The 25,000-nt window shown below is 45.2% G+C and overlaps 1 protein-coding gene across 1 annotated transcript in view; it reads left to right on the forward strand.

The window, feature by feature from the left end:
- Nucleotides 1-3,509, forward strand: part of LOC143296643 (uncharacterized) — a 117,034-nt gene extending 113,525 nt beyond the window's left edge. Inside the window, exon 9 of the mRNA XM_076608673.1 lies at nucleotides 2,411-3,509. Coding sequence (XP_076464788.1) covers nucleotides 2,411-3,363 — 953 coding nt within the window. The 3' untranslated portion in view covers nucleotides 3,364-3,509. The remainder of the gene's footprint in view (nucleotides 1-2,410) is intronic.
- Nucleotides 3,510-25,000: the final 21,491 nt, after the last annotated feature.

Consider the following 25,000-nt stretch of genomic DNA (forward strand, 5'->3'; position numbering starts at 1 on the left):
TTTAGCATTCACCATCATCATCACTCCTTTGACACTTTAGGCATTCACCATCATCATCACTCCTTTGACACTTTAGGCATTCACCATCATCATCACTCCTTTGACACTTTAGGCATTCACCATCATCATCACTCCTTTGACACTTTTAGCATTCACCATCATCATCACTCCTTTGACACTTTAGGCATTTGACATCATCCTCACTCCTTTGACACTTTTAGCATTCACCATCATCATCACTCCTTTGACACTTTTAGCATTCACCATCATCATCACTCCTTTGACACTTTTAGCATTCACCATCATCATCACTCCTTTGACACTTTAGGCATTCGACATCATCATCACTCCTTTGACACTTTAGGCATTCACCATCATCATCACTCCTTTGACACTTTAGGCATTCGACATCATCATCACTCCTTTGACACTTTAGGCATTCACCATCATCATTACTCCTTTGACACTTTTAGCATTCACCATCATCATCACTCCTTTGACACTTTTAGCATTCACCATCATCATCACTCCTTTGACACTTTTAGCATTCACCATCATCATCACTCCTTTGACACTTTTAGCATTCACCATCATCCTCACTCCTTTGACACTTTTAGCATTCACCATCATCATCACTCCTTTGACACTTTTAGCATTCACCATCATCATCACTCCTTTGACACTTTTAGCATTCACCATCATCATCACTCCTTTGACACTTAAGGCATTCACCATCATCATCACTCCTTTGACACTTTTAGCATTCACCATCATCCTCACTCCTTTGACACTTTAGGCATTCACCATCATCATCACTCCTTTGACACTTGAGGCATTCACCATCATCATTACTCCTTTGACACTTTAGGCATTCGACATCATCATTACTCCTTATGAGCTTTCGGCAAGATCCAAAATCATTCCTTATGAGCTTTTAGCATTCACCATCATCATCACTCCTTTGACACTTGAGGCATTCACCATCATCATTACTCCTTTGACACTTTAGGCATTCGACATCATCATTACTCCTTATGAGCTTTCGGCAAGATCCATAATCATTCCCTATGAGCTTTAGGCATTCACCACAATCCATATTCCTTTAAGAGCCTTGAGCTTTCACCATAATCGTTATTCCTTTGACGTCTTGGGCATCACTATTATCGTCATCACTCCTGTGTCTCTTTGGGCACGTGCACTCATCATCATCATCATCATCGTCATTGTTTTGTTGCTATAGGCATTGACCATCATAACCATGCCTTTGTCGCGTTAGGCATTAGCAATTTTGATTCATTCCTGTGATGCTTTAGGCATTAGCCATCTTTACCATTCCTCTGATGCTTTAGGCATTAGCCACCTGCATCAATCTTTTGACGCTTTAGGCATTCAACACCATCATCACTCCTCTGTCGCTTTAGGCATCCACCATAACCATCATTCCTCTGACACTCAGGCATTCACCATAATCATTCATCACGCTTTAGGCATTCACCATAACCATCATTCCTCACGCTTCAGGCATTCACCATAATCATTCCTCACCCTTTAGGCATTCACCATAATCATTCCTCACGCTTTAGGCATTCACCATAATCATTCATCACGCTTTAGGCATTCACCATAATCATCATTCCTCACGCTTTAGGCATTCACCATAATCATCATTCCTCACGCTTTAGGCATTCACCATAATCATTCATCACGCTTTAGGCATTCACCATAACCATCATTCCTCTGTCGCTTTAGGCATTCATCATAACCATCATTCCTCACGCTTTAGGCATTCACCATAATCATCATTCCTCAGTCGCTTTAGGCATTCACCATAATCATCATTCCTCTGTCGCTTTAGGCATTCACCATAACCATCATTCCTCTGTCGCTTCAGGCATTCACCATAATCATTCATCACGCTTTAGGCATTCACAATAACCATCATTCCTCACGCCTCAGGCATTCACCATGATCATCAGTCCTCTGTCGCTTTAGGCATTCACGATAATGATCATCATTCCTCTGTCGCTTTAGGCATTCACCATAATCATCATTCCTCACTGCTTTAGGCATTCACCGTCATCAACACTCCTTTTCTGCTGTCGGCATTCACCGCCATGATCACTCCTTGTTACGGGCAAATGTTACATGTCTGTCTGAGTGTGTATGTGTACGTGCCTGAAATCTGATTGAGTGACACAGGAAACGAATGATGAGCACCCAATGACAGCCGTCAGGTAGGGGCAGCCTGTAGTAGCAAATGACTCCTCCGTGTTTGTAAAGCCCTTAGAGCCTTGTCTCCGACCGAGGATAGGCGCTATATTAGTATCCATATCAAATCAATATCGTATCAAATCACTCCTTTTTCAACCATCATCATGATTGTTTTCACTCTCTTTCTCCCTTCCTCTAGGGGGTCACTGCGTGGACGGGGAGTGCATCTGCCCCTCGGGCTTCTTCGGGCCCACCTGTGAGGACGACGGCCACGACTACTGCGCCCTGCAGCCCTGCCGCAACGGGGGCACCTGCCAGGACCTGACGCACGACTTCAAGTGCCGCTGCGTGGCCGGCTTCGTGGGGCCCACGTGCGAGGTGAACGTGGACGACTGCGAGATGCGGCCCTGCGCCAACGGGGGCAGCTGCACGGACCTGGTCAACGACTTCCGGTGCCGCTGCGCTCCTGGCTGGACGGGCAAGGACTGCAGCGTCAACGTGAACGACTGCCAGTCGCAGCCCTGCCGCCACGGCGGCGTGTGCGAGGACCGCATCGACGACTACGAGTGCACGTGCCCAGAGGGGTTCTGGGGCAAGGACTGCGAGGCTTACGAGGGCATGGCCACCACCACCAGCACTACGCCGCCCACCCCTCGCCCTCCTGCAGTCTCCCCCTCCTTCCACAACGTCACCACCCCGCCCCTCCCGCCGCTTTCTTCTTCTTCTTCTGTTACGAGGGACCCTGACCACCGCTCCAGCAACGTCAGCGGCCAGGCGGGAGGGTCCCGGAAGGGGGAGGAGGAGAAGAGGGAGATCCTGTTCGGGGTGTGCTTCGGGGTGGGCTTCCCCATCCTCTTGCTCATCGTCCTCGCCGTGGTGCTGCTGCGTTGGAAGCGGCGCCGCCGGTCGTCGTCTTCCTCGTCGTCGGATGGGATGGACAAGGAGCGTCAGCAGAACTACCTCAACAACATCAGCGCCCTCAACAAGGCCTCGACAAGGGTGGAGGAGCCCAGAGCCAAGAGCCTCGACGACAGCGACTGTGAGGGTGGTGGTGGCGGAGGAGGGGGGAAACCTCAGCACGGCTGGTTCAGCACGGGCGAGTGTTCGGGAGTGTGCGGAGAGGAAACTGGATGGCGGCGGTGGTGTTGGTGATGGTGGTGGCGGTGTTGGTGGTGGTGGTGGTGGGGAGTCTCCACCTCCAATCTTCACCACCTCGTCAGGTCTTCATTCCGTCGCGGTGATGATGTCGCCGCCAGCCTCTTGTAGCGGAAGTGGCGCCGCCAACGCCGCTGCTGCTGCTGCTGTTGTTGCTGCCGCCTCTGCCGCCAAGAAGGTGAGCAACGAGGAGCAGCAGGACATTAACCGCCTGACGTCACAGCAGCATCAGGCAGCGCGCGGCAAGACCGCCGCCAAGCACTTCATCAGAGACACGCTGGCGGCCGTGCACCACGAGCCCCACCACCACCACCACCCCCACCCCCACCCCCTCCCCTCCTCCCACAGAGACTGTCGGGTCCACGACGTGGAGAAGCCCGTCCGCAGGTTAGAGGTGGACCCTGCCTCTGGGGACACCCAGGTGGACATCAGGTGAGTGCCCAGTGTCCAGTGTACCCATGTTGTGAAGACATTCAGTCGTGTGACCGACTTTTTTTTTTTTTTTTTTTTTTTTTTGTGATAGTCAGTTGTGTCCGACGATGACCCTCAGGACAGCAGAGGAGGCAGCTGCTGTCCTGACTATCTGGGCTAGAATTTGATTATGGTGCTGACTATCTGGGCTAGAATTTGATTATGGTGCTGACTATCTGGGCTAGAATTTGATTATGGTGCTGACTATCTGGGCTAGAATTTGATTATGGTGCTGACTTACTGGGCTAGAATTTGATTATGGTGCTGACTATCTGGACCTAGGATTATGGTGCTGACTATCGGGGCTAGAATTTGATTATGGTGCTGACTATCGGGGCTAGAATTTGATTATGGTGCTGACTATCTGGGCTAGAATTTGATTATGGTGCTGACTGTCTGGGCTAGAATTTGATTATGGTGGAGAGTGTCTTGCCCAAGTTGCATCCTCACGGTCACTTGTATGTATCATGGTCAGTCGTGTCCAACCTTGACCATCGGAGCATCAGAGGAGGCAACTGCTCTCCCGAGTATTATTGGGCTAGAATCTGATTATTGTTGTGGAGAGTGTCTTGCCCACGTTACGTGTATGTATGATAGTCAGTCGAGTCCCCACTATGACCTTCAGAACAGCAGAGGAGGCAACTGCTTTCCCAGCTATCTGGGCTGGAATTTGATCATAGCAGAGAGTGTCTTGCCCAAGTTACATCCCCACTCTCTCGGCCAAGAGGGTTTTAGGACAGTTGGCGTTGGGATGGTTCCCAAAGGCCACCTAGCCCCCAAGGCTGCAGCACTAAGAGCCAGTGCAATTTATCCTCCTAGTTTGAGTCATAGTCCGTCGTAAAAAGACTAACCAGAAAATGACTTCCCATAGCAGAAACTATTGGATACAGCTCTCACTTTGATGTTGCCGACTATGACCATCGGAATAGCAGAGGAGGCAACTGCTGCCCCCGAGTTATATTAATGGGCTAGAATCTGATTAGTTTTGGAGAGTTTTGGAGAGTGTCTTGCCCACGTTGCTTGTATGTATCATTGTCACTCGTGTCCGACTATGACCATCAGAACGGCAGAGGAGGCAACTGTTGTCCTGACTGTCTGGGCTATGGATTTGATTAAAGTGTATGGCGGGCGCAGTAGCCGAGTGGTTAAAATGTTGGACATTCAGTCTGAGGGTCCCGGGTTCGAATCCTTGTAACGCCGCGCCTGGTGGGTAAAGGGTGGAGATTTGTTTTCCCCATCTCCCAGGTCAACATAATTCTGTGCAGACCTGCTAGTGCCTCGCCCCCCCTCCGCCCCCCCCCCCCCCCCCCCACCCCCTTCATGTGTATACGCATGCAGAGGATCAAATACACACGTTAAAAATCCTGTAATCCATGTCAGCGTTCGGTGGGTTATGGTAACAAGAACATACCCAGCATGCATACCCCCCCCCCAAAAAAAAAAACGGAGTATGACTGCCTACATGGCGGGGTAAATAAACAAAGCGGTCATTCACGTAAACTGTGTTACCTGTCTGTCTGAGAGTACATTAATATTATTATTATTATTAGCAAGGAGTTGCACTGCAGTGGGCATAATATGAAGCAGATTTGCGCGGTTGCGGCCGGCTTTGCGTGCAAGGCAAGGGCTTTTCATGCCCCCACCCCCACCCCCCCACCCCCGCCCCCCCCACACCCCCCCCCTCTCTCTCTCTCCCCCCCCCCACCCCCCCCCCAGATTGAAAACAGGAGCAGAATGATTAGAGAAAGATTGAAAAACACTGGCAGGCTGATGAAAGAAAGGTTTTTTCATCCCCGGAAGATTGAAGCCGTTAGCGCGCGATTAAAGAGGAAGGAGGAAGTGTGTCGGTACCTCCTTCCCCCTCCCCCCCCCCCCCCCCCCCCTCCCTCCACACACACACACACCTCCTCCCTCCCTCATCCCTCAACGCCCCTACACTCTTCCCCCTCACACTCCCCCCCCCACACACACACACACACCTCCCCCACCCCCATCCCTCACAACACCCCTAGCCTCTTCACCCTCACCCTCACCTTCACCCGAGTACCGGGCGGTACCCCCTCGCTGGCATGGCATCTGAGAGGGATGAATGATCCAGGCTTTGTACATCCAGTTTTCTTCTTTATCTTCTTCTTCTTCTTTTCTTGTTTTGTTTCTTCGTGGAAAAAACGGACGAAGAGGGCATTCAACTCTGTTGGTAAGGGTGAGCGGGCAGTGGAGGGGGGGGAGGGAAAGGGTGGTGGATGTGTGTGGGGGAGGGTGGGGGGCGGGGGGGGGGGGGGGGGAGTCGAACACAGAATCGGCAACATCAGTCTGATCTCGAACACTTGACCTTGTTTGCCGTAAGCACTGAGGCTCTCTCCCAGGAGGTTAAAAACGACACAGAGAGCTGAGGCATTTTCGTCGTCGTTGTTGTTTTTTACAAAGTTGATCTGTTGTTGTAATGGAAGACGTATAGGCTTCTCCCTCCAAAGTTGAGTTGTTGTTTTTTTAACGATACGATTTGCCCTGGGACCAAAACGAATTTGGTTGGAGATTCTCAGATTCCCATTTTGTTAAAACCCCATTATAATTCTCTCCCTCCCTTTTCGTTGATTAATTTTTTTTTCTTAACAGCGCACAATAAACAATATTAAATCTTGTTTATGTTGCTAAACGGTGAAGATATATATATATATATATATATATATATATATATATATATATATATATATATCATGATGAAGTATTTTCTGCGATATGTACTTAGCAGATGATCGGAATTCTAGATTATCACTGTCAGTTTTATTCAATTGATAATCCTGGTGAAGTTGTTTTTTTTTCTGCGAGATGTACTTAACAGATGATAGGAATTCTAACATATCACTGTCAGTTTTATACTATTGGTAGTCACAATGGAGTATTTTCTACGAGGTGTACTTAACAGATGATCGGAATTCTAACTTACCACTGTCAGTTTTATACTATTGATAGTCATAATGAAGTATTTTTTGTACCTACAGATGATAGGAATTCTAACTTACCACTGTCAGTTTTATACTATTGATAGTCATAATGAAGTATTTTTTGTACCAACAGATGATAGGAATTCTAACTTAGCACTGTCAGTTTTATACGATTGATAGTCATAATGAAGTATTTTTTGTACCTACAGATGATATGGATTCTAACTTACCACTGTCAGTTTTATACTATTGATAGTCACAATGAAGTATTTTCTGTGAGATGTACTTAACAGATAGTCGGAATTCTAACTTATCACTGTCAAGTTTTATTCTGTTGATAGTCACGATGAAGTATTTTCTGCGAGATGTACTTAACAGATAGTCGGAATTTAACTTATCACTGTCAGTTTTATACTATTGATAGTCACGATGTAGTATTTTCTGCGAGATGTACTTAACAGATAGTCGGAATTTAACTTATCACTGTCAGTTTTATTCTGTTGATAGTCACGATGTAGTATTTTCTACGAGATGTACTTAACAGATAGTCGGAATTTAACTTATCACTGTCAAGTTTTATTCTGTTGATAGTCACGATGAAGTATTTTCTACGAGGTGTACTTAACAGATGATCGCAATTCTAACATATCACTGTCAGTTCTATACTATTGATAGTCATAATGAAGTTTTTTTTGTACCAACAGATGATAGGAATTCTAACTTACCACTGTCAGTTTTATACTATTGATAGTCACGATGAAGTATTTTCTACGAGGTGTACTTAAAAGATGATCGCAATTCTAACATATCACTGTCAGTTTTATTCTATTGATAGTCATAATGAAGTATTTTTTTGTACCTACAGATGATAGGAATTCTAACTTACCACTGTCAGTTTTATACTATTGATAGTCACGATGAAGTATTTTCTACGAGGTGTACTTAACAGATAGTCGGAATTCTAACTTATCACTGTCAAGTTTTATTCTTTTGATAGTCAGAGATGTACTTAACAGATAGTCGGAATTCTAACTTATCACTGTCAAGTTTTATTCTGTTGATAGTCACGATGAAGTATTTTCTGCGAGATGTACTTAACAGATAGTCGGAATTTAACTTATCACTGTCAGTTTTATACTATTGATAGTCACGATGAAGTATTTTCTACGAAGTGTACTTAACAGATTATTGGAATTCTAACTTACCATTGTCAGTTTTATACTATTGATAGTCACGATGAAGTATTTTCTGCGAGGTGTACGTAGAGATGATAGGAGTTCGCTGTGTGCGTTTTGTAGAGTTTACTTTATAATAAAGTCTGGAAAAAGAAACTGGGAAAGTAACCCAGAAAGATAAGAAGATAAGATCTTGAAGGAAGGGATTGAAACTGGAACTCGCCTCGAGCCAGGAAGATGTCCGGGGCCTTGTGCACGTGTGTGTGTGTGTGTGAGGTGTGTGTGTGCGTGTGTGTGTGCGCGCGCGCGCGCGATGTCCTTGTGTGTGTCTAGTGTGTGATGTCCTTGTGTGCGTGCGTGCGCGCGCGCGCGTGTGTGTGTGATGGCCTCGTGTGTGTCTATGTGTGTAATGTCTTTGTATGTGTGTGTGTGTGTGTGTGTGATGTCCTTGTGTGTGTCTATGTGTTTGATGTCTTTGTGTGTATGTGTGTGTGTGTGCGCGCGCGCGCGTGATGTCCTTGTGTGTGTGTGTGTGTGTGTGTGATGGCCTTGTGCGTGTCTTTGTGTATGTGTGTGTGTGTGTGTGTGATGTATTTGTGTGTGATGTCTTTGGTATGTACGAGTGCGCGCGTTGCCTGCCCACGTGGGTATGCTGTCTCTGCGCGTGTGTGTGTGTGTGAACAAGGTGTGTACAACAAGGGGAGGAGGAATGCAGAATCGGTGTGGGGTTTGTCGTACGAACCTTAGAGGTCAAACGTCTCGGATGATTGTGATCAAAGCAGCTGGCAGACAGCCCAGTTGGGTCGCGGCTGAAGAGCACACACACACACATGCGGGGTTTTTTAGACCGCGGGGAATCAGGAGGTCGACAGGTGGCAGGGCAAAAAGAACAACCAACCAACCAACCAAGCAAAAACAAAGGAGAGAAAAAAAAATGTAACGAAGAAGATTAAAAAGCATAAAATACTGGTCAAAATAATGATAATGTATTCCCGTTTCCTTTTTTCTTTCTTTTTTTCTTTCTTTCTTTCTTTCTTTCGTCTTCTTCTTCTTCTTCTTTCGTGGGCTGCAAACTGCCACTGTTCACTCGTATGGACACGAGTGGGATTTTACGTGTATGACCGATTTTTTTGTTGTTTGTTTGTTTGTTTGCCCTCCCCCCCCCCCCCCCCCCCCCCCCCCCGCCCTGTAGGCAGCCGTACCCCGTTTTCGGGGGTAGTTTACTTTTTAAGGTGAGGTTGAGATTTCTTTTTTTGTTTGTTTCTGTTTCTCGTTCAGAAAGAGGGTGGTAGGCAGGTAGTCCGGGGGGTGGGTGGGGGGAGGTAGGGAGAGAGAGAGGTGGGAGATGGAAAGGGAGGAGGGAGAGAGAGATGGAAAGGAAGGAGAGAGAGAGAGAGAGAGAGGTGGGAGATGGAAAGGAAGGAGAGAGAGAGAGGGGGGGAGATGTGCAATTGCCTCCATTTTTCATTTACCAACTTAATGTGTATTTGTTTACCTGTAACAGGACGTATTCAGAATGCTTCATGTGTTCTGAGGCGCATTTTTGACACATTCGCGTATATATATACATTCATACATACAGAGAGAGAGAGGGGAAGAGGAAGAGAAAAAGGAAGAGAAAAAGGAGGGGAGGGGGGTGCGGAAAGATAGCAGGGAAGAGAAGAGGGGAGTGGGGGGGGGGAGAGAAACAGAGGGTTGAAAAGAAACAGAAAGGTATGAAAGGATGTGTAAGAAGAGAGAGAGAGAGAGAGAGAGAGAGAGAGAGAGGGGTGAAGAGAAATAGAAAGGGATGAAGGGATGTGTGTGAGAGAGAGAGAGAGAGAGAGAGAGAGAGAGAGACAGAGGGAGAGACAGAGACAGAGGGGTGAAGAGAAATAGAAAGGGATGAAGGGAAGTGTAAGAGAGACAGAGACAGACACACACACGCGCGCGTGCGCGCACACACACACGCAGACATGGGGAGGTAACCAATGGAGATCTGCTGACAATCAAAAAAAACAAAAAACAAAACACCATTAAATATGAGAAAAGGACGATCGGTTCGAAAATGTGGACACACAAATTATGAAACAACTCCAGTTTGTTTTGTGTTCGTTTTAAATCTTTTCATTGATAACTCAGTTAAAAAAAAAGGGGGCGTGGGGGGGTGGGAACCTTGCCAACCTGGTTGTCTTTCAACTATATGTATGTATGTATGTATGTCTCTGTCTCTCTTACACATCCCTTCATCCCTTTCTATTTCTCTTCACCCCTCTGTGTCTGTCTGTCTGTCTGTCTGTCTGTCTGTCTCTCTCTCTCTCCTTACACATCCTTTCATACCTTTCTGTTTCTTTTCAACCCTCTGTTTCTCTTACCTGCTATCTTTCCGCACCCCCTCCCCTCCTTTTTCTCTTCCTTTTCCTCTTCCCTTCTCTCTTGTTCCTAACCCATCACCTTCTTCATCCCTTTCTCTCTCTCTCTGTCCTCTCCACCATAGTCTTTTCTCTCCCCTTCACCTCTTTCCCATTTCAAAAATTCTTTCTTTATTTCCGATTTCATCTTTATGTCTGTGTCTGTCTGTCACACACACACACACACACACACACACACACACACACACGCACACACACACAATTTCCCATCTCTGTTTGTCTGTCTGTCTGTCTGTCTCTCTCTCTCTTTCTCTCTCTCTCTCTCTCTCTCTCTCTCTCTCACACACACACACACACACACACACCTTTCCCATCTCTGTCTGTCTGTCTGTCTCTCTCTCTCTCTCTCTCTCTCTCTCACACACACACACTCTTCCTCTCTCCGTCAGCCTGTCGCCTAGCTAGCTGGGTCAAGTGGCCACCACCACCAACACAACAGATGGAGGTCAAATTAATGGCTTTCCCCGCAAACGCACAGGCTGGTCTTCTTCCCTTGTTGTACTGATTTGAAGGAGAGGGGATGTGGGAGGGGGAGTGAAGGGGTGGGGTGGGGGGGGGCATGGATCAATAGTTACACCCCCCCCCACACACACACACACCCCACTTACCTTTTTTAATTTTTTTTGCCCCCATTAACACCACTGGATACTTACAAACATATATAAAACAGCTGTGTATGAACTTCGAACATCGCTGATTGGGCGCATTGAGGGAAAAAAAACCACACCAAATACAGCGCTTGAGTGCACGTGTCTTTTAGATATATATATATATATATATATATATATATATTTTAGATATATATATTATATATATATATATATATAATCAAGGGTTGTCTTGCCTGATGAGTTGTATTGGTCAGTGGTGACTGGATGTCATGTAAGTGGCGTAGGGATGATGGGGTTGAGCGGGGCGAGGGTGTGTGTGGGGGGAAGGGGGGGTGGGGGCTTCTCGCATCCATTGACCATTCTTTCTCTGTCTAGTCTCCATCCTTTCGTCGAGTTAGAAAGAAAGAAAACGACAAAAACAACAACAACAAACGAGCGACCTGTTTAATTAATAATGTATATTTCAGTGACCTATGAATTGCGTACTTTTATGAATATGCACTCACCTTCAGAGAGGGAGAGAGAGAGAGAGAGAGAACGCACCATCCAGTCAATAAGATTCGCATTCACTTTACTTCATCACCACAGACTGTGGTGGTATTCTTAAGAAAAAAAATCGACCCTCTGTTGAGGTTATTCCGCCATATTTCTCAGCTCTGCTCGAGCCTCAGTTGCACATTAATGACATTACATGGATATTTCTGTCTGTACCTAAGAAAAGTGTGTTTTGGGGCTTCAGGTAAAACCGCAAATGAATCCAACCAGCTGTTCAACCTTTCAACGAACTGAAAACAAGACACAAAACACTTTTTACAGAGTTGTTTCTGTATTGTCGTGCGTATTTGCACGATTGCACTAGCTCTTAGTGCTGCAGCTTGGGCTCTCAAGCTAGGAGGCATGATTGCACTGGCTCTTAGTGCTGCAGCTTGGGCTCTCAAGCTAGGAGGCATGATTGCACTGGCTCTTAGTGCTGCAGCTTGGGCTCTCAAGCTAGGAGGCATGATTGCAGTGGCTCTTAGTGCTGCAGCTTGGGCTCTCAAACTAGGAGGCATGATTGCAGTGGCTCTTAGTGCTGCAGCTTGGGCTCTCAAACTAGGAGGCATGATTGCACTGGCTCTTTGGAGCTTGGCTCTCAAACTAGGAGGCATGATTGCACTGGCTCTTAGTGCTGCAGCTTGGCTCTCAAACTAGGAGGCATGATTGCACTAGCTATTAGTGCTGCAGCTTGGGCTCTCAAACTAGGAGGCATGATTGCACTAGCTATTAGTGCTGCAGCTTGGGCTCTCAAGCTAGGAGGCATGATTGCACTGGCTCTTAGTGCTGCAGCTTGGGCTCTCAAACTAGGAGGCATGATTGCACTGGCTCTTAGTGCTGCAGCTTGGGCTCTCAAACTAGGAGGCATGATTGCACTGGCTCTTAGTGCTGCAGCTTGGCTCTCAAACTAGGAGGCATGATTGCACTAGCTCTTAGTGCTGCAGCTTGGCTCTCAAACTAGGAGGCATGATTGCACTGGCTCTTTGGAGCTTGGCTGTCAAACTAGGAGGCATGATTGCACTGGCTCTTAGTGCTGCAGCTTGGCTCTCAAACTAGGAGGCATGATTGCACTGGCTCTTTGGAGCTTGGCTCTCAAACTAGGAGGCATGATTGCACTGGCTCTTAGTGCTGCAGCTTGGCTGTCAAACTAGGAGGCATGATTGCACTAGCTCTTAGTGCTGCAGCTTGGCTCTCAAACTAGGAAGCACGATTGCACTGGCTCTTAGTGCTGCAGCTTGGCTCTCAAACTAGGAGGCATGATTGCACTGGCTCTTAGTGCTGCAGCTTGGCTCTCAAACTAGGAGGCATGGTTGCACTGACTCTTAGTGCTGCAGCTTGGCTTGCAAACTAGGAGGCATGATTGCACTGGCTCTTTGAAGCTTGGCTCTCAAACTAGGAGGCATGATTGCACTAGCTCTTAGTGCTGCAGCTTGGCTCTCAAACTAGGAGGCATGATTGCACTAGCTCTTAGTGCTGCAGCTTGGCTCTCAAACTAGGAGGCATGATTGCACTGGCTCTTAGTGCTGCAGCTTGGCTCTCAAACTAGGAGGCATGATTGCACTGGCTCTTAGTGCTGCAGCTTGGCTCTCAAACTAGGAGGCACGATTGCACTGGCTCTTAGTGCTGCAGCTTGGCTCTCAAACTAGGAGGCATGATTGCACTGGCTCTTTAGTGCTGCAGGCTTGTGGGGGCAAGTTGGCCTTTGGGAACCATCCTAGCGCCGACTGTCCAAAAACCTTTCGGCCGAGAGAGCGGGGATGTTAACTTGGACAACCCACTCTTCCACTACAATCACATTCTGGTCCAGATAGTCAGGGCAGCAGTTTGCCTCCTCTGCTGTTCCGGTGGTCATAGTCGGACACGCACGGTTGACTATCATACATGTGCATAGTACCCCATGCAGTTTATGAAGCGCCTTGAGCCTGTCTGTGAGCGAACAGCGCATGTAGAGGAGCACTTCATGATGATGATGATGTTTATTAGTACTGTTATGATTATTACCATGCATCTTTTCTTCTCTGTTCCGACGCTACATATCATCATCATCATCATCATCATTACCCTGCCTCTTTCCTCTCTGTGAAGGAAAGGTGCTTGTTGAAGAGCATTTCATGATGATGATGATGATTATGTTTATTATTACTGTTATGATTATTACCATGCATCTTTTCTTCTCTGTTAAGGCGATACATATTGTTATTATCATTATGATGATGATGATAAAAAAAAACAAAAAAACAAATCATCATCATCATCATCATCATCATCATCATCATTACCCTGCCTCTTTTCTTCTCTGTTCCGGCGATACATATTGTTGTTGTTATTATTATTATCATCACCATCATCACCACCACCATCACCATCACCATCTTCACCATCATCATCATAATAATAATAGTATTTATATAGCACTGAATCTTGTGCATAGACCAATCTAAGCGTTGTCACACCAGTCATTCAAACGCATGCATAACTCTAAAACTGAAGAAGAAGCTGAAGACAAGGAAGAGGCAGGGGAGGGAGGCTATCTTGTGAAGAGGTGGGTTTGAAGGCCAGACTTGAAAGAGCTGAGTGCGGAGACCTGACGAAGCGAAAGAGGCAGTTCATTCCAAATGCAAGGTCCAGAGACAGAGAAAGAACGGCGTCCACCAGTCGAGTGTTTGAATGTGGGTGTGCGTAAATAGAGTGGATCCATCATCAGCATCATCACCATCATCACCATCATCATCATCACCATCATCATCATCATTATCACCCTGCCTCATTAATTTTCTGCTCTGTTTCCTCCAGCACGTATCGCCGGCACTCTGGGGGCAGCATCTCCATCCTGGCCAAGCCCAGCATGATGGTCGTGGGGGCGCCCCCCATGCCCCTGCCCGCCACGGGCAGCAGCAGTAGGGACTCCGCCCTGCGTCGGTCCTTGTACCTGGAGCCCGCAGCCCACCCCCGCCGTCCCCCTCGCTTCGCCGAGGACTACCTGGCTACCGAAGTATAGCCTACGGAAAGAACCGGAACTTTAACGGAGCAACTGTTGTTGTTGTTTTGTTTTGTTTTTTTTCTTCTTCTGCTAGCACGTTGTGTGTGTGTGTGTGTGTGTAAAAGAGAGACTTTTAGAGAGCTGTTTCGTCATCGTCGTCGTCGTCGTCGTCGTCATCATCATGTTTATGAAAGTATTCAGACCAAGCGTGTTTTTACGGTTTATACGAAACGTATATTCAAATTAATGATGATTATAACTTTGTTCGTCGCAACAGTCCATCACTTCTTGTTATGATTTATCATGAATGATTATCACCGCCTGTTCACACACCGATGGTTACAAACTGCTACCACCACCACCACCACCATGGGTGTGGCGAATGGACTGGTTGGTGGTGTCTTGTGTTGTGAAAAAAAGACTGACTTGGTGGTTGCCTTCTGTGCTACAAACAACAACAAAGTCACGCTGGAATTGATTGTTCTTTTAAGATATATATTTATATATTCTTTTTAAAAAAAACAACAACAACAAATTGTGCAATGGACAAAGAGCAAGCACGCAACCAACGGAAACGGAAGTGCATAACATTTGTTGCGGGCTCTCTCCATATGTGTGTGTGTGTGCGTGCGTGCGTGTGTCTGTGTGATAAAAAGACAAACGAAAAGGCTGATTCGTGCAGTGATTATTATTAACTTTTGGAAAGAGACGTGCAAACGTTTTGTTTTTTTGTTTGTTTGGTGTTTTTTTTCCTCTTTGCTTGTCCCGTTAAAAAACTTCGCATGAAGAGAGGACTGTGACAAGTCTTGACGCTAACACGGGACAGAGTATTTTTTACATTATCAACTGCACAGGATCTTCAAAAGGAAGCAACCGGGCTCGTGTGTGGGGTTGACTGACAGGCATCAAGGTGGTGGTGGTGGTGATCGTATGCCCCTACATACATACGTACCTACGTCGCTTCCTTACGTGCGTGCGTGCGTGCGTGTTTTGAGAGACCCTTGTGAACACCTGGTGGTTTATAAGCTCGTCTTTATCTTCCCCGGTCCTTTTTTTTTTATGTACATCCCCTCAACCTCAAGGGGAGTGTGTGTGTGTGTGTGTGTGTGGAAGGGGGGTGGGGACAAGTGGACAGTGACTCATCCTTGCCGCCGGCTGCTTTGTGTGTGTGTGTGTGTGTGCGTGTGTGAGTGTGTGTGTGTGTGCATGTGTGTGTGCGCGCGCGTGTGTGTGTGTGTGTGTGGATCCACTATTCAAAGAGGAAGAGGAGGAGGAAAAGAAGAAGAAAAAAAAGATTGATGATCAGTGTGTAGTAGCCGTTTTAATATGAAATTACTTGTCAGCGTTTTGTGTGTTGATCAATTACCCGTTCTGTGTTGTAAGGAGGGGGAGGGGGGTGGAGGGGGGGATTTTTTTTTTTTTTTTTTTTTTTTTTTTTTTTTTTTTTTTTTAGGGAAAAAGGAAACATTTGTTTCTTTTAGAGTAGTTGATCAGTTTCTCAACATTTCTTCTTCTTCTGTTGTTGTTGTTGTTGGGGTGGGTGGTTGTTTGTTTTTTTTCTCCTCCTCCTTCTTCTTCTTCCTCTTCTTCTTCTTCTTGTTCAGCCTATTTTGCGTCTTCTCCAGAACAGGGTTTTCCGTTCAAAGTCTTACCACGAGACCGGTTCAGGGCTGAGCATGATAAGACAGCTGCATGGGGTGTTTTATATATATACGATACTGTCTTCGTTAGATTCTGGACTGCAGGGAGGAGGAGGAAGGGCCAAGGTTGATACATTCAGCCTGAGGAAGTGAGTCAAGGACCTGTGGTCTGCCTGTGGTCTGAATTCAGAACAATGTATCACGCATTTTACCCATGGTTTATTAACACGCAAAAACTGTACGTGTTGACTGTACGTGGCCTGAATTCAGAACAACGTATCACGCAGTTTACATATGGTTTATTAACGCACGAAAACTGTACGTGTTGACTGCACGTGGTCTGAATTCAGAACAACGGATCACGCAATTTACACATGGTTTATTAACGCACGAGAACTGTACGTGTGACTGCACGTGGTTTGAATTCAGAACAATGTATCACGCAGTTTACACATGGTTTATTAACACGCAAAAACTGTACGTGTTGACTGTACGTGGTCTGAATTCAGAACAATGTACCACGCAGTTTACACATGGTAAAAAAAACACGCTAAAACTGTATGTGTAACAGGTCAGTTTGTTGACGTAGGTGCAGTGACATCACGAACTACCAGACCACAGCCAACCGTGATTGGTTGAGGTCATGTCCCATGGCCAGCAGCACTGTGCTAGAAGGGATAGCAAACTGTCCAGGAGCCGCTTGCATTGCTTGGACGGAAGAGCCTGGTATGGTCGTAACCCGCTACTAACTGTGTGTAGTATGGAACTGACCAATGGCGTAGTTCGGTCAACGTAGGCATTTAGTCACGTGTAACTGTGAAAAAGTTAGAACCAAGCAATGCAACTGGGTCCACTGGAGCTTCTTTTTCTTCTTTTCTTTCCAGGATCCATGATGTTTATGTGCAGTGACAGTTCCATTGAGTGTTGTGTCCTGCACCACAGTTAACATTTCTCTAATCCTCATGGGCGCGGCGTGGCAGAATCGGTTTGTCCTCGGGGGGGGGGGGGGGGGGGATTTTCCGATGTGAGTTCTGGCGGCAGGACAGCATTGAGCTCCGCCTTCCCTTGCCAAGCCCTGGACACAGTGGATATGAATTCACTGCCCCCCCGTTGACTGCTAAAGGCTATGGTTTTATTATTCAACCCTTTTTTCTTTTCTTTTTTTAAGCTTTCAAATACAACCGACTCACACTGCTGCTGAGCCGAAAAGGATCTTGCCCGATTTGGAGTTTGAGCAAATCACAAAGTTTTCGTGGTGTGTGTGTGTGTGTTAGTTAAGCCCCTAAGGCATGTGGCTTTGTGGAGCTTTTTGTGTTCGGTGGTGTCATCTTCCCCTCTCCCCCCCCCCCCCCCCACCCACACACCGTTCCGATGTGTCTGTCTGAGGTAGGTGGCTTTTAGGATTTGTGTGTTTACCAGAACAGAAAAGAACTGCTCGGTTTTCTGGTCACAGCTGATCTGGAAACCACGTTAGGGTTTTTTTCTCGCCTCTGTCACGTAGAGTTTGAGCGGAAACTGTTGTCGAATTTCAAATCGGGCCCGTTATAAAAGAAGTTTTCTGATATCATCTTTAGTGGTTGATACTTTTTTTATTTCTATCTTTTCTCCTGTTTTTTTATGCTAGATCAGATGTTTAGAATCTTTAGTATTTACAGTAAATAGTTTCCATCAGGAATGATTTTGCATGGATCTGTTTTTTAAGCGTCTGATCGGTTTTTAATGTATCCGTTAAGAGTGATGTGTTATTCGTATGATGAAGTATGCACAACCCTGATGCAAATAAGTACATGTAGGCTTTGAATACATGTATATGTGCCGTGTGCTAATTGAGTGTTAATCACTTTTGAAGTTAAAACATTCCAAGCAGCCGTTAATTTATTGAATGTATTTATTCACTACTTGTAAGAGAAAGTGTTTGGACTCTTTTTTTGACTAATTGCTTTTTCTGTTTTTTTTCCCCAATCTTTTCTGTTTCATCGACTTTTCAATTTTTTGTTGTTGACATTTATTTGTTTGCATGCTTAAAACCTTTTTCATACGTTGTCCGTCAGTGTCTGTGTCATTTTCACACACACAACCACCCCCCATACCCTCCCCCCCCCCCACACACACCACACACCCCCACACCAACCCAGGCTTCAGTGCCCTGTCACTTTCACCCATTTCTCCCAACTTGTGTTGACTCTCCGCTGCCCTGCCATGTGCCCCCCCTCTTTCTGATACCCAACTTTCCTGTGCCCTGCTGTTTTGCTCCCCTTTTCTCCCTTGCCATTTCACCCTTTTCTGTGTGTCCTCATTGACTGTCCGTATTGCCCTGCCATTTCCCCCTATTCTCTGTTCTCTTTCTTCTCATTGACTGTCCGTATTGCCCTGCCATTTCCCCCCATTCTGTGTTCTCTTTCTCATTGACTGTCCATATTGCCCTGCCATTTCCCCCTATTCTGTGTCCTCTTCTCATTGACTGTCCGTATTGCCCTGCCATTTCACCCCTTCTCTGTGTTCTCTTTCTTCTCATTGACTGTCCATATTGCCTTGCCATTTCACCCTATTCTGTGTTCTCTCTCATTGACTGTCCATATTGCCCTGCCATTTCACCCCTTTTCTGTGTTCTCTTTCTTCTCATTGACTGTCCGTATTGCCCTGCCATTTCCCCCCATTCTGTGTTCTCTTTCTCATTGACTGTCCATATTGCCCTGCCATTTCCCCCTATTCTGTGTCCTCTTCTCATTGACTGTCCATATTGCCCTGCCATTTCCCCCCTTTTCTGTGCCCTCTTTCTCATTGACTGTCCATATTGCCCTGCCATTTCCCCCTATTCTGTGTCCTCTTTCTCATTGACTGTCCATATTGCCCTGCCATTTCCCCCTATTCTGTGTCCTCTTTCTCATTGACTGTCTATATTGCCCTGCCATTCCCCCCCCATTCTGTATCCTCTTTCTCATTGACTGTCCTTATTGCCCTGCCATTTCCCCCTATTCTGTGTTCTCTTTCTTCTCATTGACTGTCCATATTGCCCTGCCATTTCCCCCTATTCTGTGTTCTCTTTCTTCTCATTGACTGTCCATATTGCCCTGCCATTTTACTTTTTTTGTGTCCTCTTTCTCATTGACTGTCCATATTGCCCTGCCATTTCACCCCTTGTCTGTGTTCTCTTTCTTCTCATTGACTGTCCATATTGCCCTGCCATTACACCCCATTCTGTGTCCTCTTTCTCATTGGCTGTCCATACTGCCCTGCCATTTCCTCATTTCTAAGTCCTATTTTTCTCATTGACTATCCATTGCCCTTCCTGTCATTTCCCCATTTTGTGTGTGCTCTTTCTCATCATGCCGTGCCATTTTCCACCGTTGACGACACACCACCAGTCCAAAGTCGATTTCAGTGCCTAAAGACTGTGCCATGTCTTTTTTTGCTGTCCAGAGACTCTCGTTACCCTGCACTCCTCTTTCTTTCTCCTCGTTGACACCCCAGTACCTTTTTGTTTGTTTTTTGATATCAGTTTTCGACCCGTTTGAATTGTTAGTCATTTTATACATACATGTGTGGCATTGTCCCACTTTTATCAGCCGTAGGGCTCAGGCTCTTGTAGTTTTATCATGACCCAGCCTAGTTCCTTGACAATAGGTTATTAACACTTTTTTTTTTTTTCCAACACGACTGTTTCTTCTCACTCTCAAGACCATTGTTCTGACATACTTGTCCGTGCTACCCCTTTCACGGGTGACCGGAGTTTGACAGAGGATCTGTTTCGGTCTGATGGTGATGTCGTGTCCTTTGAAAAGGCACTTTACTTCGGTTTTCCTTGTTCACCACCGGGTTCACGTGAACTGGGAACCTGACTTGGGTTGGGTCAGGGGGTGGTTAAAACGGAAGGGGGGGGAGAGGAATGGGCCCCGCCTTTCTGTGGAGAGCTCTGGACACAGTGGATTGGAAGTTCACACTCTGGCAGTGGTTGTGAAATGGCAATGGGACTTTTAACACGAACCTTTTTATTTAAACATGATTTAATTATTTTTTTAGTGTTTTTTTTTTTTTAATATTTTTATTTTATTTTAGATAATTCTCCAACGAGGCTGTTTCATAGGTTGCAGAGCTCTGGACACAGTGGATTGGAAGTTCACTGCCTGGCGATGGTTGTGAAACGGCAATGGGACTTTTTAACCCGAACCTTTTTATTTAAACATGGTTTAATTCTTTTTTTATTTGTAGATAATTCTCCCAACGAGGCTGTTTCATAGATCGAACCATCTGCAGCCTGCCCCTGTCCTTTTCTCATGCCATTCTCTCTTCGTTGCCTTTGTCACATTCAGCTATTTTTGGTTGCCCCCCTCCCCCTCCCTTAAACCCCTCCCCTCTCCCCACCCCCACTTTCCCCATTCCTCTTCCACTCACACACAAGTTTCTCTCTCCGTTCTTCTTTTGCACACAGACACACACACACACACACACACACACACACACACCTTCTCAAAATGGCAGCACCGCATGATAAGTGGTTTTGATAATTATTTTTATGTAACTTTTTTTTAAATAATGATGTTTGTTACATGACTTGTTTCTGGCGAATTTCAAGAAAGTTGTTAAAAGCCAGTTCCATTGTGTTTTTTTGTTTATTTTTGTTTCGTTTTGTTTTTCTCGTTGATTTTCATTTAGCTTGCACAGGACTTGGTGATAACTTATGTTTAGCTCTCTTTTTTTTCGGTTTTTGTGTTTTTAATAATTCATCATTTTGAACGCGTTTCTAAATTTTGCTTGTGACCATCCAGTGTTTGCTCAGTCTAACACGAAGGGGTTGGAGTGATTCTGTATACTTTTCCTGGAAACAAAAATCATGATCACCAAAAAAAAAAAAAAAAAAAAATCGATAAATGTGCGAGACCCAAACTCTCTCTCTTGAATATATTTTTAAGTTTAAAAACCATTGTTTAAAACAAGTTTTAATTACCGGTGGCTTCTTGCTGCAACGCCATTTCAAGCTGCAGGATTCGTGTTTGCAAAGTTAAATGTGTTTTTTTTTTCTTTCTTTCTTCTTAAGAATTGTTAAGGAGGTGTATAGATAATGACGGATAACTTCGCGCGCTGGGCCTGACCTTTTTGCAAGGACAGTATTGCTGAGCTCGTCAAAACCCTTGTTTGACCGTTTATGGAGTTCATTCTTACCATCTCGTCACCAGCTCATTCCACGGGGACACAGTTGACGAGAGTTCTCTCGCTGTGTGTGTGTGTGTGTTGACTTGGCGACGGCGTCACAAAATGTTCAAAGTTTGTTTGGTTTTTTTTTGTTGGTGTGTCTGTCTCTAGGCTAGGGGGCGGGCTTCTTGTCTGTTTCAAAGGCGGAGTGAGTCACGTAGCGATTTGGCTTTGAAGCAGCAGCAGCAACAACAACAAAAAAGAATAGAGCAAGTTCCGCAGAATTGGTGCCTCGTGTACTACTACTACTTTTTTTTTTTTTTTTTTTTTTTTTAAACTCCTTCTGTGTGCTGTTCCTTTCCCTCTTCCAACACCCTCAGGATTAGAGGGTTGGGGGGGGGGGGGGGTGATGGTGAGGAGAGTAAGGGGGTGGTGTGTGTGGTGGGGGTGGGGGAGGGAGCCACCTGAGACAGGTTGTCCGAAAACTCAGTGTGTCCATTGGCTTGAGGTGTGCTGTCGGGATCCTGGTGTGTGTGTGTGTTTACGCGTGAGTGTGTGTGGGTGTGCGTGTGTTTATGTGTGTGTTTATGTGGATGTGTGTGGGTGTGCGTGTGCGTGTGTGTTTATGTGTGTGGGTGTGCGTTTATGTGTGTGGGTGTGCGTGTGTTTGTGTGTGTGTGTGTGTGGGTGTGCGTTTATGTATGCGTGTGCGTTTGTTTGTGTGTGTGTGTGTGTGTGTGCGTGCGTGCCGTGAGGGTGTGTATGTATTTGTGTGTGAAAGTGTAGGAATTCGGGTCACGTAGGTCGTGGACACAGTGAGGCTTTTGGTTCGTTGTGGAGTCCACGATGGCCTTCTGTACCTTTTTTTTTTTTTTTTGCACCTTTGTTGGAACACACACAGTTGTCATGATGGAAGAACCTCTGGGTAAAAAAAGGTCACTGTACTCTTCAGGCAAAAGACCGCTTTCCATGCTGAGCAATGGCAGAATTTAGTGAATGTGTGGTTGTTGATTTTTTGTTTGTTTGTTTGTTGTTTTTTTGTTTAAAAATTTTTATTGTACATGACATTTTGTTACCTTGATCATTTGTTTTTCTTTCTTTCATTTTTTGTGTGTGTGTGTGTGTGTGTGTGTTCATTTTAATATTTTTATGATTGACTGAAGCGAAGCGAGCTCTTGACGTAGTTTTAAGTATCTGTACCTCCCATTTCACATCAGAGTTGGTTTCTTTTCTTCGTTTTTTTTTCTTCTTTTTTTCTTTTTTTTTTTTTTCCTTCAGTATGTCAGTTTTGGGCTTGGACCAAACGATCTGAAAGCAAACAGGACTGGAGTTGTAAATCTGCTTCATGTTTCTTTTTTCTCTTTTAAAAAAAACAACAAAAAAACTATTGTATTTGCTGCAGAGGCTTATTAGCTGCTAACAACAGAATTGTGTTCGTCCATAACAAACGTGTTTTGAAGAATTTCCAGAAATTAGCGCAGTACACGTGTTATCGATCAAATACGTTTAAAGTACGGTTACGTATAAAGCAAAGTTTCAGATTAATAAAAAAAACCAAAAAAAACAACCACCAATAATAATAAAATAAATAAAATAACATAAAAAAAACACAGAGAGGGGGAGGTTGGGGGCTTAGAGTGTCTGCAACCAGTTGTTATGGAGGCTTTGGTTTTTGGGTTGTTGTTTTGTTGGTGTTTTTTGTGGGGGGTGGGGGGGTTATGGTTATGGTTTGCAGTTCATTGGCGCCGTGAGTGCTGTGTTTCTGTACCACGTTCAGATTACACAACTCAACAGAAACAGTAACAGAGTACTTTTGCAGCCAACCCTGCTGCGTCGCCAGCGTTCTGGTTCCACGCAGGGTGGGGTGGGGAGGCGGGGGGGGCAGAGCCACCGTTTGGAGCTGGAGGAGGAGGAGGATGTGTTTTGTTTTTGGTGATAACGCCTTGAGTCTGTGGGGGTTGTGTGGCATGTTGTGCATTGATGAGGACAAGTAGCTTTTGAAGCATTGTGGTGGTGATGATGATGATGATGATGATGATGACAAGGCTGCTTGTCAAATCCATATCATGTGCGCGTGTCTTCTTCTTCTTCTGGAACCTGCAGCCTCTTTTCCTCCCCCTCCCCTTTCCCCGCCCCCCGCCCCCCCCCCTCCCCCCCACTTGTATCTGTGATGTTTCATTTGTTGCACATAAATATGACGATAGGCATGCATTGTAAAGAATTTGGAAAATAACCACACACAAAAAAAAAGAGAGAGAAAAAAAAAGTAAAACATTTTTCACTGAAGTCTCAGTTGCAGCGTTTCTACTGTTTAAAAATATATATATATATATAAATGAAGAGAAATAAAACGAAAATCGGTTCTGATGATGTGAAATAAAAGAGGTCACAGTGTACTTACTTTGGTGGATTGTTTTGTGTGGGAGTTTGAGTGGGTGTTTCTGTGTGTGTATCTCTCTCTCTCTCTCTCTCTCTCTCTCTCTCTCTCTCTCCCCGTCTCTCCTTGTGTGTGTGTGTGTGTTGTGAGGGAGGGAGAGAGAGAGAGACCACCTTGTTTCTGCGCGTTCTGATACAATGATTGATTGATTGATATGGATACTTACATAGCGCCTATCCTCGGTCGGAGACCAAGCTCTAAGCACTTTACAAACACGGGGTCATTTACACAACCTGGGTAGAGCCGACTGACGGCTGCCATTGGGCGCTCATCATTCGTTTCCTGTGTCATTCGATCAAGAGTTCAGGCACGCACACCTGCACATTCAATTAAAAACATGTAAACTTTATACGTGTATGACAGAGCAGCCCTACTTTAAAAGTACGAGGATGTCATATGACAATACAACAACAGACAAACCGGATTTAGAAAGTGAACGAAGCACGAGAAAGTTTCAGTTTCAGTAGCTCAAGGAGGCGTCACTGCGTTCGGACAAATCCATATACGCTACACCACATCTGCCAAGCAGATGCCTGACCAGCAGCGTAACTTAACGCGCTTAGTCAGGCCTTGAAAAAAAAAAGGTGAATAAATAGTAGATAAATACATAACAAAAACTACCACTTCTAATATGTATAAGGCGCAAAAACTTGATGAAGTCAACTATAAGCGTACATAAATAAGTAAGTAAATAAATAATAATTATAATATAAAAAAGGTAGTAATAATAATAATAATAAATAAACGAGAAAGAACGGCAAGAATGTCTCATCTAAATAACGTGTAAAGAATTTGTCCAAACAGATAGTATTTAAAAAAAAAAAAGTGCTTATAGACAAAACGAGGCCCCCCAACTTTTAACTCTCTCCATACGAACGGCCAAAGAGACGTTAACAGCGTTTCACCCCAATTACCATCATCAAAATATTGTAAAGCGGAAGGCACTTATACTGAAGAGGTGAATGTTGACAAAGAATACCACAATTCTGACGACGGAAGCTAAAGGTTGGGTCATTCAGACACCCACTGGACATCCGAGGGGTCTGTGTAGAGGAGAAGAGAGGACTGGCCGTACTGAGTGAGTTAAAGAAGAAAAGGTAAAATAACCATTGCTCGAAAACATAGGGAAAGGAACCACAACTTCTAAAGAAAGTACAGTAACAGTTGATACTAAGGAAAGGTACAGGAACTCCAGCTTAAAAAACAAAACAAAAACAAACAAACAAAAAACAAACAAAAAAACAGTAAGCACTTTCTCCTTAGAATAGACAAACCGACCCCATAATTGAAAAGAAAAGAA

Source organism: Babylonia areolata, chromosome 21, assembly GCF_041734735.1.
Source record: "Babylonia areolata isolate BAREFJ2019XMU chromosome 21, ASM4173473v1, whole genome shotgun sequence".
Taxonomy (NCBI): domain Eukaryota; kingdom Metazoa; phylum Mollusca; class Gastropoda; order Neogastropoda; family Buccinidae; genus Babylonia; species Babylonia areolata.